At 44.7% G+C, this 21,851-nt stretch overlaps 1 protein-coding gene across 2 annotated transcripts; it reads left to right on the forward strand.

Annotated features, from left to right (window-relative positions):
* The first annotated feature begins 1,505 nt into the window (after nucleotides 1–1,505).
* LOC139550035 (D-serine dehydratase) lies at nucleotides 1,506–20,241 on the forward strand. 2 transcript variants are annotated; one of them, XM_071360608.1, is made up of 10 exons: nucleotides 1,506–1,661; nucleotides 3,478–3,627; nucleotides 3,702–3,831; nucleotides 4,910–5,060; nucleotides 12,213–12,393; nucleotides 12,474–12,592; nucleotides 12,674–12,800; nucleotides 14,463–14,525; nucleotides 19,395–19,500; nucleotides 19,869–20,241. In XM_071360608.1, the coding sequence occupies exons 2-10, from the start codon at nucleotides 3,482–3,484 to the stop codon at nucleotides 19,956–19,958; spliced, it is 1,113 nt and encodes a 370-aa protein (XP_071216709.1). In that variant the 5' UTR covers nucleotides 1,506–1,661; nucleotides 3,478–3,481; the 3' UTR covers nucleotides 19,959–20,241. The 2 variants fall into 2 exon arrangements, with proteins under 2 accessions (XP_071216709.1, XP_071216711.1); XM_071360610.1 differs by having other exon boundaries at nucleotides 1,522–1,665.
* Nucleotides 20,242–21,851: the final 1,610 nt, after the last annotated feature.

A 21,851-nucleotide genomic window follows, 5' to 3' on the forward strand; every position in this document is an offset into this window, starting at 1 on the left:
CAGAAATGGTCCTGGTTCCCACGGACACAGTAGATAGAAATGGTCCTGGTTCCCACGGACACCGTAGATAGAAATGGTCCTGGTTCCCACGGACACCGTAGATAGAAATGGTCCTGGTTCCCACGGACACCGTAGATAGAAATGGTCCTCGTTCCCATAGACACAGGAGTATATTTTCTGAGCCTGTGTGTTGTAGGATGAGAATGCTGGGATGTCCCTACTACCATTTAGTTTGCTTTTCCGATTGTCCATCAACTCCTGGTTGAACACTGGCATGATGACTCCTTGCTGTCCCCAGTCCACCTGGCCGTGCTGCTGTTCCAGTTTCAACTGTTCTGCCTGCGGCTATGGAACCCTGACCTGTCCACCGGACGTGCTACCTGTCCCAGACCTGCTGTGTTCAACTCTCTAGAGACCGCAGGAGCGGTAGAGATACTCTTAATGATAAGACAGCATCTATAAGACAGCGCCTATAAGACAGTATCTTCAAGACAGCGCCTATAAGACAGTATCTTTAAGACAGCGCCTATAAGACAGTATCTTCAAGACAGCGCCTATAAGACAGCATCTTTAAGACAGCGCCTATAAGACAGCATCTATAAGACAGCGCCTATAAGACAGTATCTTCAAGACAGCGCCTATAAGACAGTATCTTTAAGACAGCGCCTATAAGACAGTATCTTCAAGACAGCGCCTATAAGACAGTATCTTCAAGACAGCGCCTTTAAGACAGCATCTTTAAGACAGTATCTTTAAGACAGTATCTTCAAGACAGCGCCTTTAAGACAGCATCTTTAAGACAGCGCCTATAAGACAGCATCTTTAAGACAGCATCTTTAAGACAACGTCTTGGTTACTGTGCATAACTTTGTATAAGGGAAAATAAAACTTTCATTCATCTTCGTGGGTCTGAAACAAAATAGGCCAAAATAGGCCTAGGTCTTCTTTTGGTCTGGTCATACAAGCAGCAAAACACACCATTTGCTCAAGCCTGCCAATGTAACATTGGTGTCAATCTTTACACTGGAAAATTCAAGACGGCGCTTCCCCTTAGCTCTAATAAACTTTATTCAATATCAAAATCCTAAAAAATAGATTATTGTTTCTATGTTAAATGCACATGTTTAGTAGTAGTGGATTGAATACATCTATTTGCTTAACTTTGAAGTGTTTCCATTCCCTTTTAAAACACCTCCTACACTATAAATACTATAACAGTATCACTAACTGGTAATAATATCACTAACTAGTAGTAGTAACCAGTAGTTACAATTGACACTTCATTGAATGCATACATAGTATAGCAATAACACAGTAATATCTTAGTAAAAAATATAGAACCTTGTAGGAAGTAAGACAAACTGACCAAGGCTTTGTTATAGAGACATGAATGTGAAGAAAAAAGTGGCGGGGCTGCCGTTTGGCTGAGAAACGAACTACAGATTGCACGATCGTCAGAATGAGCGGCTGGAGCGGATTTGTCAAAGAGGACGCGCTCTCCCTCAGCTATGTTTGGTCACGCAGGGACACCATAGGATTGAACCTTGACCACAGCTGATTAGGTGCTGACTAGTTCGAGTTAGTTAGTTTTATCTGGAATAAAGGTTTGTGTCTGCAGTTCATCTCAGCCGCGCTGGACAAGAGACTGATACATCATTTTTGTGAGTAGGTTTACAAAGTAATTAAACACATTGGCCGCATTTTACCCTCTTTTCACGCTCTTTCTACATAGTAGATTGTATAGTCAACGCGTTCATTTTTAACTGTGCTACAAATCGTTTTGAAATCGGAGCATGTACGCCTGCATCACGAGCGGAACCTCTATCACTGTCCAGTCTGGCCACAGTACCGTCATTGTAAATACGGATGGGTTCTCAACTGGCATTCCTAGTTAAATAAAGGTTAATTAACGTAACCGTGAACCGCGGCACTTTGAAGCATATGATTGGTAAGGGATCAAGGGGATTGGATGCATGTTTTAAAGAAACGCCCCTCAAGATTAGTCTGTCTATGTAGAGTACGAGGATCTTCAACTAGTACATATAAACCACCTGAATATTGATATTCAATAGATTTGTCTTGAAGGTTGGGTGATTTAGAGAAATTAGCCCTATTTTTAAAGAGAGAGTTCACCCCAAATACAAAATGTTTGTGACCTTACCTTGAAAGAAGTCTGGACAAGGACACTGCAATCTATGATTTGTTTACCCACTGCCATCAATATGACCGTTTCCTGTGCAGATCTTTGGTGTATTGCTGACAATTCCTGGCGCGTCTCACATACAACTTTCCACCTGAGAACAGGGATCCCTGCTTCACCTTCCCACTGTTTCTAGAGAACAGGGATCCTGCTTCCAGCCTTCCCACTGTTTCTAGAGAACAGGGATCCTGCTTCCAACTGTTTCTAGAGAACAGGGATCCTGCTTCCAGCCTTCCCACTGTTTCTAGAGAACAGGGATCCTGCTTCACCTTCCCACTTTCTAGAGAACAGGGATCCCTGCTTCACTTTCCCACTGTTTCTAGAGAACAGGGATCCTGCTTCCAACTGTTTCTAGAGAACAGGGATCCCTGCTTCCAACTGTTTCTAGAGAACAGGGATCCCTGCTTCCAACTGTTTCTAGAGAACAGGGATCCCTGCTTCCAACTGTTTCTAGAGAACAGGGATCCTGCTTCACCTTCCCACTGTTTCTAGAGAACAGGGATCCTGCTTCCAACCTTCCCACTGTTTCTAGAGAACAGGGATCCTGCTTCACCTTCCCACTGTTTCTAGAGAACAGGGATCCTGCTTCACCTTCCCACTGTTTCTAGCATTAGTCTCTTCCTTTCCTTTCATTTCATTACTGTCTGAACAAAGTGACAAACCACCTAAAAAAAATGTTTATAAAATATTAGCATACTTTAAATGTCATCCCCCCCAAAATCTCAAAGTCATCAAATGTTGTAATGTAATGTTCAAACCAACCACGTGACCATGTGAGTTTTATTTTCCTTCCTGGTCACAGGCCTAAGCCATGTCAAAATACGTAGAATTGCAGGAAATGATCTATAACAGAGTTAGATGTTCCTGATGGAGGACCCCCAGGTCCCTGTCTAGGGGTTGTGCCAGGGGGCAATGAAATTCAAATGCCAAACCTCACTCCAAGCTTTCTTCAATAGTTGGCAGCCGCTAGATCTGCGTTGTCGCAGGGCTGCCAACTTTTGAAGAAAGCTTGGAGTGAGGCTGCCTGGGCAACAGCGTGTTATTATGCAGCAATATCTGAATGAAATCCTCCAAGAGTAAAGTAGCCTAGTAACTTAGATTCAGATAGCCTTTTATCATTGTATCGCTCTGTTCGTTCCAGTGTCGTTCAGGTTTTCAAAATGTTGTCCGTATTTCTGAAGTTTCAGGTTCAGTTTAGGCTACAGGTTATACCTTTGACACTCTGCCCCATTGACAGGTTAGAGATAGATTTGACACGTGTGTGTGTGTGTGTGTAGTGTGATGGAGGGGGACCATATAACCACCCTGTCTACTCCTGTCATGGTTGTGGATGTTGACATAGTGAAGAGGAATGCTGAGAAAATGAGAGAACACTGGACCAAGCTGGGAGTCACACTTCGACCCCACATGAAGACACACAAGACCCTGTAAGACACACACACACACACACATTTACACACTAACCCAATAAGAGGCCTGAACTGTGTGTGTGTGTGTGTTGTGAGTGTGGTGATATAATGACAGGTGGGTCTAGGAGGTGTATCGTCGTGTCAACACTGGCAGAAGCCGGTTTCTATGCCGACCACGGATATGACGACATCCTGTATGCCTACTCTGTGCCCTTTGACAAGGTACACACCCTAACCCCTCCACACTACACCCTAACCCCTCCACACTACACCCTAACCCCTCCACACTATACCCTAACCCCTCCACACTACACCCTAACCCCTCCACCCTAACCCCTCCACACTACACCCTAACCCCTACACACTCCACCCTAACCCCCCCACACTACACCCTAACCCCTCCACACTACACCCTAACCCCTCCACACTACACCCTAACCCCTCCACCCTAACCCCTACACACTACACCCTAACCTCTCCACACTACACCCTAACCCCTCCACACTCCACCCTAACCCCTCCACACTACACCCTAACCCCTCCACACTACACCCTAACCCCTCCACCCTAACCCCTCCACACTCCACCCTAACCCCTCCACACTCCACCCTAACCCCTCCACACTCCACCCTAACCCCTCCACACTCCACCCTAACCCCTCCACACTACACCCTAACCACTCCACACTACACCCTAACCACTCCACACTACACCCTAACCCCTCCACACTACACCCTAACCCCTCCACACTACACCCTAACCCCTCCACACTACACCCTAATGTTCATAGTGGAGGGTAAATGCTGTTCACACACCCTAACCCCTCCACACTACACCCTAACCCCTCCACACTACACCCTAACCCCTCTACACTACACCGTAACCCCTCCACACTACACCGTAACCCCTCCACACCACACCGTAACCCCTCCACACCCTAACTTCCATAGTGGAGGGTAAATGCTGTTAACACACCTTTATGAACCTACCTTTTGCTGAGAAATGCATTAAAAGTTGTTACGTTACTTACTGCCAACGGCGACCAGCGTGTTGCCACTACCTCACTGCCTACACACTAACTGTACAGCTAGTTGCCTACACTGTGCCCTTCGACTATGTATCCTACACCAGACCCTTAAACTGTGTACGCTTGTGTGTCCGAGCTAGAAACACAAGCATTCCATTGCACCCGCAATAACATCTGCTAAACACGTGTGTGACAAATAAAATTTGATTTGTGTGTGTGTGTGTGTGTGTGTGTGTGTGTGTGTGTGTGTGTGTGTGTGTGTGTGTGTGTAAGGTTGAGCGCTGTGCAATGCTGGCACAGCGTCTGTCTCTGTTCCAGGTGTTGTTGGACCACAGAGATGCTCTGGAGCAGCTGAGGAAGAGACCGCTGACAGGCGGACGGGTGTGGCACGTCTGGCTCAAACTGGACTGTGACAACGGAAGAGGTGAGAGGGGGTTCTAGAATGTTCTAGAATGCTATTATGGTGTTTTGAGAATGCTTCCCTGTTCTGTTCCTTCAGACCTGGGTCAAAAGTATGTCAAATATGTTATTGTTTGAAATATACTATATAAATAAAGTTTTATTTGATTTTGAAAGTGAGATACTTGAAAGTAATTGAGGTGCACTTGATTGGGCTTGGTGTTTACTATTCCATTGGTTAGAAATCAAGTGCACCTCAAAGTATTTGGACTATTTAACTCATGTACTTGACCCAGGGGCAAGTTCAGTAGGATGCAACGTTTTGAAACGTTCAGATAGGAATACGCTATGTAGAACAAATATGCCTCTCTGACATGTTGAATAAGCAATCACGTCAAGCTTCATTCATGGAATTTCTATACGCAACGTTCAACAACATTTGGCCACTGAACGTGGCTCTGGCTTGTGTTCAGTACAACAAAACGGTGTGCAACGTTGAATTAAATGAAAACGGTACCTTACTGAACGACCGGTTCAAAAACTTTGTGGTTATGGTGGCCCAGAGGACAGTTTTTACTTTTTTGCTATTTTTATTATAAAAAATATATATTTTTTAAACCTGTTTTCTCCCCAATTTCGTGGTATCCAATTGGTAGTTACAATCTTGTCTCATCGCTGCAACTCCCGTACGGACTCGGGAGAGGCGAAGGTCGAGAGCCGTGCGTCCTCCGAAACACGACCCGATTCGGCGCACGTGACAAATAAACTTTGATTTGATTTAGTGCGCGACGGGACAAGAACATCCCTGCCGGCCAAACCCTCCCCTAACCCGGACGACGCTTGACCAATTATGCACCGCCCCATGGGTCTCCCGGTCGCGGCCGGCTGCGACAGAGCCTGGGCTCGAACCCAGAATCTCTGGTGGCACTGCAATGTGCCTTGCACCACTTGGGAGGCCCAGAGGACAGTTACCATATGGTGGGATTATAGTGGCCCAGAGGACAGTTACCATATGGTGGGATTATAGTGGCCCAGAGGACAGTTACCATATAGTGGGATTATAGTGGCCCAGAGGACAGTTACCATATGGTGGGATTATGGTGGCCCAGAAGACAAATCAAATCAAATTTTATTAGTCACATACACATGGTTAGCAGATGTTAATGCGAGTGTAGCGAAATGCTTGTGCTTCTAGTTCCGACAATGCAGTAATAACCAACAGTAATCTAACCTAACAATTCCACAACTACTACCTTACACACACACAAGTGTAAAGGGATAAAGAATATGTACATAAAGATATATGAATGAGTGGTGGTACAGAACGGCATGGCAAGATGCAGTAGATGGTATAGAGTACGGTATATACATATGAGATGAGTACTGTAGGGTATGTAAACATAAAGTGGCATAGTTTAAAGTGGCTAGTGGTACATGTATTACATAAAGATGGCAAGATGCAGTAGATGATATAGAGTACAGTATATACATATGAGATGGGTAATGTAGGGTATGTAAACATTATATTAAGTGGCATTGTTTAAAGTGGCTAGTGGTACATTTTTACATAATTTCCATCAATTCCCATTTTTAAAGTGGCTGGAGTTGAGTCAGTATGTTGGCAGCGGCCGCTAAATGTTAGTGGTGGCTGTTTAACAGTCTGATGGCCTTGAGATAGAAGCTGTTTTTCAGTCTCTCGGTCCCTGCTTTGATGCACCTGTACTGACCTCGCCTTCTGGATGATAGCGGGGTGAACAGGCAGTGGCTTGGGTGGTTGTTGTCCTTGATGATCTTTATGGCCTTCCTGTGACATCGGGTGGTGTAGGTGTCCTGGAGGGCAGGTAGTTTGCCCCCGGTGATGCGTTCTGCAGACCTCACTACCCTCTGGAAAGCCTTACGGTTGTAGGGCGGAGCAGTTGCCGTACCAGGTGGTGATACAGCCTGACAGGATGCTCTCGATTGTGCATCTGTAGAAGTTTGAGTGTTTTGGTGACAAGCCGAATTTCTTCAGCGTCCTGAGGTTGAAGAGGCACTGCTGCGTCTTCTTCACAACGCTGTCTGTGTGGGTGGACCAATTCAGTTTGTCCGTGATGTGTACACCGAGGAACTTAAAACTTTCCACCTTCTCCACTACTGACCCGTCGATGTGGATAGGGGGGTGCTCCCTCTGCTGTTTCCTGAAGTCCACAATCATCTCCTTTGTTTTGTTGACGTTGAGTGTGAGGTTATTTTCCTGACACCACACTCCGAGGGCCCTCACCTCCTCCCTGTAGGCCGTCTCGTCGTTGTTGGTAATCAAGCCTACCACTGTAGTGTCATCCGCAAACTTGATGATTGAGTTGGAGGCGTGCATGGCCACGCAGTCGTGGGTGAACAGGGAGTACAGGAGAGGGCTCAGAACGCACCCTTGTGGGGCCCCAGTGTTGAGGATCAGCGGGGTGGAGATGTTGTTACCTACCCTCACCACCTGGGGGCGGCCCGTCAGGAAGTCCAGGACCCAGTTGCACAGGGCGGGGTCGAGACCCAGGGTCTCGAGCTTGATGACGAGTTTGGAGGGTACTATGGTGTTAAATGCTGAGCTGTAATCGATGAACAGCATTCTCACATGGGTATTCCTCTTGTCCAGATGGGTTAGGGCAGTGTGCAGTGTGGTTGCGATTGCGTCGTCTGTGGACCTATTGGGTCGGTAAGCAAATTGGAGTGGGTCTAGGGTGTCCGGTAGGGTGGAGGTGATATGGTCCTTGACTAGTCTCTCAAAGCACTTCATGATGACGGAAGTGAGTGCTACGGGGCGGTAGTCGTTTAGCTCAGTTACCTTAGCTTTCTTGGGAACAGGAACAATGGTGGCCCTCTTGAAGCATGTGGGAACAGCAGACTGGGATAAGGATTGATTGAATATGTCCGTAAACACACCAGCCAGCTGGTCTGCGCATGCTCTGAGGACGCGGCTGGGAATGCCGTCTGGGCCTGCAGCCTTGCGAGGGTTAACACGTTTAAATGTTTTACTCACCTCGGCTGCAGTGAAGGAGAGCCCGCAGGTTTTGGTAGGGGGCCGTGTCAGTGGCACTGTATTGTCCTCAAAGCGGGCAAAAAAGTTGTTTAGCCTGTCTGGGAGCAAGACATCCTGGTCCGCGACGGGGCTGGTTTTCTTTTTGTAATCCGTGATTGACTGTAGACCCTGCCACATACCTCTTGTGTCTGAGCTGTTGAATTGCGACTCGATTTTGTCTCTGTACTGGGACTTAGCCTGTTTGATTGCCTTGCGGAGAGAATAGCTACACTTTTTGTATTCGGTCATGCTTCCGGTCACCTTGCCCTGGTTAAAAGCAGTGGTTCGCGCTTTCAGTTTCACGCGAATGCTGCCGTCAATCCACGGTTTCTGGTTTGGGAATGTTTTAATCGTTGCTGTGGGTACGACATCGTCAATGCACTTCCTAATGAACTCGCTCACCGAATCAGCATATTCGTCAATATTGTTGTTGGACGCAATGCGGAACATATTCCAATCCGCGTGATCGAAGCAGTCTTGAAGCGTGGATTCAGATTGGTCGGACCAGCGTTGAACAGACCTGAGCGCGGGAGCTTGTTGTTTGAGTTTCTGTTTGTAGGCTGGAATCAACAAAATGGAGTCGTGGTCAGCTTTTCCGAAAGGGGGGCGGGGGAGGGCCTTATATGCGTCGCGGAAATTAGTATAACAATGATCTAGGGTTTTTCCAGCCCTGGTAGCACAATCGATATGCTGATAGAATTTAGGGAGTTTTGTTTTTAGATTAGCCTTGTTAAAATCCCCAGCTACGATGAATGCAGCCTCAGGGTGTGTGGTTTCCAGTTTACAAAGAGTCAGATAAAGTTTGTTCAGGGCCATCGATGTGTCTGCTTGGGGGGGAATATATACGGCTGTGATTATGATTGAAGAGAATTCCCTTGGTAGATAATGCGGTCGACATTTGATTGTGAGGAGTTCTAGATCAGGTGAACAGAATGACTTGAGTTCCTGTGTGTTGTTATGATGATCACACCACGTCTCGTTAATCATAAGGCATACCCCCCCGCCCCTCTTCTTACCGGAAAGATGTTTGTTTCTGTCGGCGCGATGCATGAAGAAACCAGCTGGCTGCACCGACTCCGTTAGCGTCTCTTGAGTTAGCCATGTTTCCGTGAAGCAGAGCACGTTGCAATCCCTGATGTCTCTCTGGAATGCTACCCGTGCTCGGATTTCGTCAACCTTATTGTCAAGAGACTGGACATTGGCGAGTAGTATGCTAGGGAGTGGAGCGCGATGTGCCCGTCTCCGAAGCCTGACCACGAGACCGCCTCGTTTGCCCCTTTTTCGGCGTCGCACAGGGTCGCCGGCTGGGATCAGATCCATTGTATTGGGTGGAAGGCAAAACACTGGATCCGTTTCGGGAAAGTCATATTCCTGGTAGGAACGATGATGAGTTGACGTTAATCGTATATTCAGTAGTTCCTCCCGACTGTATGTAATGAAACCTAAGATTACCTGGGGTACCGATGTAAGAAATAACACATGAAAAAACAAAATACTGCATATTTTCCAAGGAACGCGAAGCGAGGCGGCCATCTCTTTTCGGCGCCGGAAGTTACCATATGGTGGGATTATAGTGGCCCAGAGGACAGTTACCATATGTTGGGATTATAGTGGCCCAGAGGACAGTTACCATATGGTGGGATTATGGTGGCCCAGAGGACAGTTACCATATGGTGGGATTATGGTGGCCCAGAGGACAGTTACCATATGGTGGGATTATAGTGGCCCAGAGGACAGTTACCATATGGTGGGATTATAATGGCCCAGAGGACAGTTACCATATGGTGGGATTATAGTGGCCCAGAGGACAGTTACCATATAGTGGGATTATAGTGGCCCAGAGGACAGTTACCATATGGTGGGATTATGGTGGCCCAGAAGACAGTTACCATATGGTGGGATTATAGTGGCCCAGAGGACAGTTACCATATGTTGGGATTATAGTGGCCCAGAGGACAGTTACCATATGGTGGGATTATGGTGGCCCAGAGGACAGTTACCATATGGTGGGATTATGGTGGCCCAGAGGACAGTTACCATATGGTGGGATTATAGTGGCCCAGAGGACAGTTACCATATGGTGGGATTATAGTGGCCCAGAGGACAGTTACCATATAGTGGGATTATTGTGGCCTAGAGGACAGTTACCATATGGTGGGATTATAGTGGCCCAGAGGACAGTTACCATATAGTGGGATTATGGTGGCCCAGAGGACAGTTACCATATGGTGGGATTATGGTGGCCCAGAGGACAGTTACCATATGGTGGGATTATAGTGGCCCAGAGGACAGTTACCATATGGTGGGATTATAGTGGCCCAGAGGACAGTTACCATATGGTGGGATTATAGTGGCCCAGAGGACAGTTACCATATAGTGGGATTATGGTGGCCCAGAGGACAGTTACTATATGGTGAGATTATGGTGGCCCAGAGGACAGTTAACATATGGTGGGATTATAGTGGCCCAGAGGACAGTTACCATATGGTGGCCCAGAGGACAGTTACCATATGGTGTGCTGCGTGAGTGTTGTGATTTCAGATGAACACACATATCGATCAGGTCACACCTCATCACACCCACCAAAGGGGAGCAAATTTACCTTTAACTTCTCTAGGGTATGAGGGACGCTAGCGTCCCACCTCGTCAACAGCCAGTGAAACTGCAGGGCGCCAAATTCAAAACAGAAATCCCATCATTTAAATTCCTCAAACATACAAGTATTTTACACCATTTTAAAGATACACTTGTTGTAAATCCAGCCACAGTGTCCGATTTCAAAAAGGTTTTACGACGAAAGCACACCAAACGATTATGTTAGGTATGAGCCAAGTCACAGAAAAAGACAGCCATGTTTCCAGCTAAAGAGAGCAGTAACAAAAAGCAGAAAGAGATACAATTAATCACTAACCTTTGATGATCTTCATCAGATGACACTCATAGGACTTCATGTTACACAATACATGTATGTTTTGTTCGGTAAAGTTCATATTTATATCCAAAAATCTGAGTTTAGGCGGGACGCTACTGTCTCACTTGGCCAAAAGCCAGAGAAAATGCAGAGCGCCAAATTCAAATAAATTACTATAAAAATCAAACTGTCATTAAATCACACATGAAAGATACCAAATTAAAGCTACACTGGTTGTGAATCCAGCAAACATGTCATAATTCAAATAGCAAACGATGCTATTATCTGAGGATAGCACCATAGTAAACAAAGAGAGAGAAGCATATTTCAACCCTGCAGGCACGACACAAAACACAGAAATAAAAATATAATTCAAGCCTTACCTTTGACGAGCTTCTGTTGTTGGCACTCCAATATGTCACAAACATCACAAATGGTCCTTTTGTTCGATTAATTCCGTCGATATATATCCAAAATGTCCATTTATTTGGCGCGTTTGATCCAGAAAAACACCGGTTCCAACTTGTGAAATGTGACCACAAAATATCTCAAAGGTTACCTGTAAACTTTGCCAAAACATTTCAAACTACTTTTGTAATACAACGTTAGGTATTTTTTAACGTAAATAATCGATAAAATTGAAGACGGGATGATCTGTGTTCAATACAGGATTAAAACAAACTGTAGCTAGCTTTCTGATCTCGGCCTCTAACAAACAGGACACTTCAAGTGACCCTCAATCAAGATGGCCGTACTTCTTCATTACACAAAGGAATAACCTCAACCAATTTCTAAAGACTGTTGACATCCAGTGGAAGCGGTAGGAACTGCAAGAAGGTCCCTTAGAAATCTGGATTCCCAATGAAAAGAGAGTGACCTAAAAAAAAAGAACATCAATGGTTTGTCCTCAGGGTTTCGCCTGCTAAATAGGTTCTGTTATACTCACAAACATGATTCAAACAGTTTTAGAAACTTCAGAGTGTTTTCTATCTAAATCTACTAATAATATGCATATCTTATCTTCTGGGGATGAGTAGGTGGCAGTTTAATTTGGGCATGCTTTTCATCCAAAATTCTGAATGCTGCCCCCTACCCTAGAGAAGTTAAAGGGGGTTGAAGAACGATGCGCACCGTTTTGGGGAAACGCGTCGTTCAGTACAAACTGTAACGTAGCAAACGTTGAAGTGAACTGAACATACCGGGGTTTTGTTTTGTAGCGGGTGTTCTGCACTCGGAGCCAGAGGCACTGAGATTTGCCCAGGCCATCTCTGAGTCAGAGGGGGTGGAGCTGACGGGGGTGTATGCCCACTGTGGGAACACCTATGGCTGCAGAGGGGCGGAGCAAATACATGCTGTTGCCCATGAAACAACCACCCTCGTACTGCAGTTCATGGAGAAGTAAGAACACACACACAAAGACACACACACACACACACAAAGACACACACAAAGACACACGTCTCTCTCTCTCTCTCCAGACTGAAGGCTGTGGGAATCAGCTGTAAGTCCAGTATAGGCTCCACCCCCTCCTGCAGCCAGCCAATCAGTGACATGGCCAAGCTCAGCGAGGTGCATCCTGGGAACTACGTCTTCTTCGGTCAGTATGTGTGTGACCTCTACAGATCTATAGTAGTAGAAAGCAGTGTTGTTTTCTGATTGGCTGCTGTGCTTTCTGTAGACGTGCAGCAGTCTGTGATTGGTTCGTGTGGTCTGGAGGACGTGGCTGTCAGGGTTCTGAGCAGGGTTATAGGTCACTCTCCTCACAGAAACCAGCTGCTCCTCGACTGTGGCTGGTCCGCTCTCAGGTACAAAAGCTGTATTAAATACTGTCGTTTTACTATAATACTACTGTCATAGTACTGTTATTATTAAACTCAGCAAAAAAAGAAACGTCCTCTCACTGTCAACCGCGTTTATTTTCAGCAAACGTAACACGTGTAAATATTTGTATGAACAAGATTCAACAACTGAGACAAACTGAACAAGTTCCACAGACATGTGACTAACAGAAGTGGAATAATGTGTCCCTGAACAAAGGGGGGGTCAAAATCAAAAGTAACAGTCAGTATCCTCCTCATGGACTGCACCAGATTTGCCAGTTCTTGCTGTGAGATGTTACCCCACTCTTCCACCAAGGCACCTGCAAGTTCCCAGACATTTCTGGGGGGAATGGCCCTAGCCCTCACCCTCCGATCCAACAGGTCCCAACATGCTCAATGGGATTGAGATCCGGGCTCTTTGCTGGCCATGGCAGAACACTGACATTCCTGTCTTGCAGGAAATCACGCACAGAACGAGCAGTATGGCTGGTGGCATTGTCATGCTGGAGGGTCATGTCAAGATGAGCTTGCAGGAAGGGTACCACATGAGGGAGGAGGATGTCTTCCCTGTAACGCACAGCGTTGAGATTGCTTGCAATGACAACAAGCTCAGTCCGATGATGCTGTGACACACCGCCCCAGACCATGACGAACCCTCCACCTCCAAATCGATCACGCTCCAGAGTACAGGCCTCGGTGTAACGCTTATTCCTTCAACGATAAACGAGAATCTGACCATCATCCCTGGTGAGACAAAACTGCGACTTGTCAGTGAAGAGCACTTTTTGCCAGTTCTGTCTGGTCCACGGACATTGCAATTTAATGTCTGCAGTCCTCATGCCTCCTTGCAGCATGCCTAAGGCACGTTCACGCAGATGAGCAGGTACCCTGGGCATCTTTTTTTGTGTGTTTTTCAGAGTCAGTAGAAAGGCCTCTTTAGTGTCCTAAGTTTTCATAACTGTGACCTTAATAGCCTACCGTCAGTAAGCTGTTAGTGTCTTCACGACCGTTCCGCAGGTGGTTTATTGAACAAGCATGGGGAAACAGTGTTTAAACCCTTTACAATAAAGATCTGTGAAGTTATTTGGATTTTTTGAAAGACAGGGTCCTGAAAAAGGGACTTTTTCTTTTTTTGCTGAGTTTATATTACTAGTGTCATATTACTGTAATACTACTGTTATTACTGTAATACTACTGTTATTACTGTAATACTACTGTTATTACTGTAATACTACTGTTATTACTGTAATACTACTGTTATTACTGTAATACTACTGTTATTACTAGTACTGTAATACTACTGTTATTACTAGTACTGTAATACTACTGTTATTACTAGTACTGTAATACTACTGTTATTACTAGTACTGTAATACTACTGTTATTACTAGTACTGTAATACTACTGTTATTACTAGTACTGTAATACTACTGTTATTACTAGTACTGTAATACTACTGTTATTACTAGTACTGTAATACTACTGTTATTACTAGTACTGTAATACTACTGTTATTACTAGTACTGTAATACTACTGTTATTACTAGTACTGTAATACTACTGTTATTACTAGTACTGTAATACTACTGTTATTACTATTACTGTAATACTACTGTTATTGTTACTATTATCACATATCACTTTCAGTCTCGATGGAGCTGGGAAACTGCCCACTGGATACGCTGTCATAGAGGGACATCCTGACCTCAGGTACTACTACAATACTACTACTACTGATAGACATCCTGACCTCAGGTACTACTACAATACTACTACTACTGATAGAGACATCCTGACCTCAGGTACTACTACAATACTACTACTACTGATAGAGACATCCTGACCTCAGGTACTACTACAATACTACTACTACTGATAGAGACATCCTGACCTCAGGTACTACTACAATACTACTACTACTGATAGAGACATCCTGACCTCAGGTACTACTACAATACTACTACTACTGATAGAGACATCCTGACCTCAGGTACTACTACAATACTACTACTACTGATAGAGACATCCTGACCTCAGGTACTACTACAGTACTACTACTACTACTGATAGAGACATCCTGACCTCAGGTACTACTACAATACTACTACTACTGATAGAGACATCCTGACCTCAGGTACTACTACAGTACTACTACTACTGATAGAGACATCCTGACCTCAGGTACTACTACAGTACTACTACTACTGATAGAGACATCCTGACCTCAGGTACTACTACAATACTACTACTACTGATAGAGACATCCTGACCTCAGGTACTACTACAATACTACTACTACTGATAGAGACATCCTGACCTCAGGTACTACTACAATACTACTACTACTGATAGAGACATCCTGACCTCAGGTACTACTACAGTACTACTACTACTGATAGAGACATCCTGACCTCAGGTACTACTACAATACTACTACTACTGATAGAGACATCCTGACCTCAGGTACTACTACAATACTACTACTACTGATAGAGACATCCTGACCTCAGGTACTACTACAATACTACTACTACTGATAGAGACATCCTGACCTCAGGTACTACTACAATACTACTGATAGAGACATCCTGACCTCAGGTACTACTACAATACTACTACTACTGATAGAGACATCCTGACCTCAGGTACTACTACAATACTACTACTACTGATAGAGACATCCTGACCTCAGGTACTACTACAGTACTACTACTACTACTGATAGAGACATCCTGACCTCAGGTACTACTACAGTACTACTACTACTGATAGAGACATCCTGACCTCAGGTACTACTACAATACTACTACTACTACTGATAGAGACATCCTGACCTCAGGTACTACTACAGTACTACTACTACTGATAGAGACATCCTGACCTCAGGTACTACTACAATACTACTACTACTGATAGAGACATCCTGACCTCAGGTACTACTACAATACTACTGATAGAGACATCCTGACCTCAGGTACTACTACAATACTACTACTACTGATAGAGACATCCTGACCTCAGGTACTACTACAATACTACTGATAGAGACATCCTGACCTCAGGTACTACTACAATACTACTACTACTGATAGAGACATCCTGACCTCAGGTACTACTACAATACTACTACTACTGATAGAGACATCCTGACCTCAGGTACTACTACAATACTACTACTACTGATAGAGACATCCTGACCTCAGGTACTACTACAATACTACTACTACTGATAGAGACATCCTGACCTCAGGTACTACTACAATACTACTACTACTGATAGAGACATCCTGACCTCAGGTACTACTACAATACTACTACTACTGATAGAGACATCCTGACCTCAGGTACTACTACAATACTACTACTACTGTTATAGAGAGACATCCTGACCTCAGGTACTACTACAATACTACTGATAGAGACATCCTGACCTCAGGTACTACTACAGATAGTACTACTACTGATAGAGACATCCTGACCTCAGGTACTACTACAATACTACTGATAGAGACATCCTGACCTCAGGTACTACTACAGATAGTACTACTACTGATAGAGACATCCTGACCTCAGGTACTACTACAATACTACTACTACTGATAGAGACATCCTGACCTCAGGTACTACTACAATACTACTACTACTGATAGAGACATCCTGACCTCAGGTACTACTACAATACTACTACTACTGATAGAGACATCCTGACCTCAGGTACTACTACAATACTACTGATAGAGACATCCTGACCTCAGGTACTACTACAATACTACTACTACTGATAGAGACATCCTGACCTCAGGTACTACTACAGATAGTACTACTACTGATAGAGACATCCTGACCTCAGGTACTACTACAATACTACTACTACTGATAGAGACATCCTGACCTCAGGTACTACTACAATACTACTACTACTGATAGAGACATCCTGACCTCAGGTACTACTACAATACTACTACTACTGATAGAGACATCCTGACCTCAGGTACTACTACAATACTACTACTACTACTGATAGAGACATCCTGACCTCAGGTACTACTACAGTACTACTACTACTGATAGAGACATCCTGACCTCAGGTACTACTACAATACTACTACTACTGATAGAGACATCCTGACCTCAGGTACTACTACAATACTACTACTACTGATAGAGACATCCTGACCTCAGGTACTACTACAATACTACTACTACTGATAGAGACATCCTGACCTCAGGTACTACTACAGTACTACTACTACTGATAGAGACATCCTGACCTCAGGTACTACTACAATACTACTACTACTGATAGAGACATCCTGACCTCAGGTACTACTACAGTACTACTACTACTGATAGAGACATCCTGACCTCAGGTACTACTACAATACTACTACTACTACTGATAGAGACATCCTGACCTCAGGTACTACTACAATACTACTACTACTGATAGAGACATCCTGACCTCAGGTACTACTACAATACTACTACTACTGATAGAGACATCCTGACCTCAGGTACTACTACAATACTACTACTACTACTGATAGAGACATCCTGACCTCAGGTACTACTACAGTACTACTACTACTGATAGAGACATCCTGACCTCAGGTACTACTACAATACTACTACTACTGATAGAGACATCCTGACCTCAGGTACTACTACAATACTACTACTACTGATAGAGACATCCTGACCTCAGGTACTACTACAATACTACTACTACTGATAGAGACATCCTGACCTCAGGTACTACTACAGTACTACTACTACTGATAGAGACATCCTGACCTCAGGTACTACTACAATACTACTACTACTGATAGAGACATCCTGACCTCAGGTACTACTACAGTACTACTACTACTGATAGAGACATCCTGACCTCAGGTACTACTACAATACTACTACTACTACTGATAGAGACATCCTGACCTCAGGTACTACTACAATACTACTACTACTGATAGAGACATCCTGACCTCAGGTACTACTACAATACTACTACTACTGATAGAGACATCCTGACCTCAGGTACTACTACAGTACTACTACTACTGATAGAGACATCCTGACCTCAGGTACTACTACAATACTACTACTACTGATAGAGACATCCTGACCTCAGGTACTACTACAATACTACTACTACTGATAGAGACATCCTGACCTCAGGTACTACTACAATACTACTACTACTGATAGAGACATCCTGACCTCAGGTACTACTACAATACTACTACTACTGATAGAGACATCCTGACCTCAGGTACTACTACAATACTACTACTACTACTGATAGAGACATCCTGACCTCAGGTACTACTACAATACTACTACTACTACTGATAGAGACATCCTGACCTCAGGTACTACTACAGTACTACTACTACTGATAGAGACATCCTGACCTCAGGTACTACTACAATACTACTACTACTGATAGAGACATCCTGACCTCAGGTACTACTACAATACTACTACTACTACTGATAGAGACATCCTGACCTCAGGTACTACTACAGTACTACTACTACTGATAGAGACATCCTGACCTCAGGTACTACTACAATACTACTGATAGAGACATCCTGACCTCAGGTACTACTACAATACTACTGATAGAGACATCCTGACCTCAGGTACTACTACAGTACTACTACTACTACTGATAGAGACATCCTGACCTCAGGTACTACTACAATACTACTGATAGAGACATCCTGACCTCAGGTACTACTACAGTACTACTACTACTACTGATAGAGACATCCTGACCTCAGGTACTACTACAATACTACTGATAGAGACATCCTGACCTCAGGTACTACTACAATACTACTGATAGAGACATCCTGACCTCAGGTACTACTACAATACTACTACTACTGATAGAGACATCCTGACCTCAGGTACTACTACAATACTACTACTACTGATAGACATCCTGACCTCAGGTACTACTACAGTACTACTACTACTACTGATAGAGACATCCTGACCTCAGGTACTACTACAATACTACTACTACTGATAGAGACATCCTGAACTCAGGTACTACTACAGTACTACTACTACTGATAGAGACATCCTGACCTCAGGTACTACTACAATACTACTACTACTGATAGAGACATCCTGACCTCAGGTACTACTACAGTACTACTACTACTGATAGAGACATCCTGACCTCAGGTACTACTACAATACTACTACTACTGATAGAGACATCCTGACCTCAGGTACTACTACAGTACTACTACTACTGATAGAGACATCCTGACCTCAGGTACTACTACAATACTACTACTACTGATAGAGACATCCTGACCTCAGGTACTACTACAATACTACTACTACTGATAGAGACATCCTGACCTCAGGTACTACTACAATACTACTACTACTGATAGAGACATCCTGACCTCAGGTACTACTACAATACTACTATGGTAATACTACGACTGTTATAGAGGGACATCCTGACCTACTACAATATTACTACTGTACTGCTCCTCCTATACTACTGCAGTACCACTAGTCTGACCCCTGTCGTCTCTGTCCGTCCCCCTGCAGGTTGTTGTCTATGACCCAGGAGCATGGCAGAGTGGAGCCTCTCTCAGGACAGCTGGACTACAGCAGATACCCCCTGGGAACACTACTGACTATTATACCTTACCATGTGAGTACTCATCCCTTACTCATCTCCTATTCAGTCATCCCCTACCGCGTTAGTACTCATCCCCTACCACGTTAGTACTCATCCCCTACCCACTGTCATCCCCTACCGCGTTAGTACTCATCCCCTACCCACTGTCATCCCCTACCGCGTTAGTACTCATCCCCTACCCACTGTCATCCCCTACCCACTGTCATCCCCTACCGCGTTAGTACTCATCCCCTACCCACTGTCAGCCCCTACCGCGTTAGTACTCATCCCCTACCACGTTAGTACTCATCCCCTACCCACTGTCATCCCCTACCACGTTAGTATCTCTAAGTTGTCATTGTAGCCTATTTGTCAGGACTAATATAGGTGTGTTCATCCAGGCTTGTGCGACAGCCATGATGCATTCTGTGTACTACGTCCACTCTGGAGGTCGGCTGGTGGGAAAGTGGACACCCACACGCGGCTGGTGATCAAAGGAGCATCATGGGAAATGTAGTATGGTGTGCGTCCGTGGATGTGTAGTCCTGACAGAGTGAGCGTTGGAGGGAATCAGCCTGAGCAAAGAGCTGCACAGAATCACTAATCACCTTGCAGCTCAAACTACTCATTATGTGATGTTGGAAAATGTCCTTCCTATTCTTTCCTGATGTCATCGTTTGTATTGTTGTCCGTCCTGCATTGGGGCTGTATTATACAGCTGTCACTGACACTAAACCATGTTTTAACACTAATAAATGAACCACTTTCCTTAAACCTGTTTTGTATTCTCATTCAGTGTAGATGAAGGGGAGGAGACGGGTTAAAGAAGGATTTTTAAGCCTGGAGACAATTGAAACATGATTGTGTATGTGTGCCATTCAGAGGGAGAACTGGCAAAACAAAAGATTTAAGTGCCTTTGAACCACAGGAGGCTGGTGAGGGGAGGATGCCTCATAATAAATGGCTGTAACAGCGCAAATGGAATGATGCCATTACCACGAGCCCGTCCTCCCCAATTAAAGGTGCCACCAACCTCCTGTGCTTTGAACGTGGTACGGTAGTAAGTTCTAGATGTACCGGTTTGAGTCAAGAACTGCAACGCTGCTGTGTTTTTCACACTCAACAGTTTCCTGTGTGTATCCAGAATGGTCCAACACCCAAAGGACATCCAGCCAACTTGACACTGTGGGAAGCATTGGAGTCAACATGGACCAGCATCCCTGTGGAACGCTTTCAACACCTTGTAGAGTCCCACGCCCTGATGAATTGAGGCTGTTATGAGGGCAAAGGGGGGGTGGAACTCAATATCAGGAAGGTGTTCTTAATGTTTTGTCCACTCCGTGTAGGTTTTAGTTAATTTTGGCTCCCAAGTGGCGTAGCATCTCAGTGCTAGAGGCATCACTACAGACACCCTGGTTCGATTCCAGGCTGTATCACAACCGGCCATGATTGGGAGTCCCATAGGACGGCGCACAATTGGCCCAGCATCGTCCGGGTTTGGCAGGTGTAGGCCGTCATTGTAAATATGAATTTGTTCTTAACTGACTAGCCTAGTTAAATACAGGTTCAATTTAAATAAATAAAAATAGATTAATTCATTTGGTATTCAGTCTGCATGTTCTTGGTTGGTCCGCCGTGATTGACAGTCGAAAGCCTTGGCCAGGTCGATGAAGACGGCTGCACAGTACTGTCTTTTATCGATGGCGGTTATGATATCGTTTAGGACCTTGAGCGTGGCTGAGGTGCACCCGTGACCAGCTCGGAAACCGGATTGCATAGCGGAGAAGGTACGGTGGGATTCGAAATGGTCAGTGATCTGTTTTAACTTGGCTTTCGATGACCTTAGAAAGGCAGGGTAGGATAGATATAGGTCTGTAGCAGTTTGGGTCTAGAGTGTCTCCCCCTTTGAAGAGGAGGATGGCCAGATCGTTCTTCAAGACGTCCAAATAATAATCACAGTGGTTGTAGAGGATGCAACAGGTCAGCACCTCGGGAGTAACTGTCAGTTGGCTTTTCATATCCGATCATTCAGATACGGTAGAGAGGGAGGGAGATGGTTGAAAACAGCAGGTCCAGGACAAGGCAGGACATCTGGTGAACAGGTCAGGGTTCAAGAGCCAGAAACTGGATCAGCAAATCAAAAGGTACTCCTTAAATATAAAGTTGACTTTGACGAAAAGTAAAACTTGTCAGTTTCATGGAAGTTGGAGTAACAACGTTCAGACATTGGCTCCAATCTAGATTGTGCCTTTAGATGTCGAGAAATTAACTAAAGGAAGATTTTTTCCCCACTAATCTCATTGACTACCGAAACCCCAAACCTGGTCCGTTGGGTCCGTTTCACAAAGAGTTCCTGGAAGTCTCACGTTGTTGTGCCTCTGGGT

This window comes from Salvelinus alpinus, chromosome 23 (assembly GCF_045679555.1).
Source record: "Salvelinus alpinus chromosome 23, SLU_Salpinus.1, whole genome shotgun sequence".
Taxonomy (NCBI): Eukaryota; Metazoa; Chordata; class Actinopteri; order Salmoniformes; family Salmonidae; genus Salvelinus; species Salvelinus alpinus.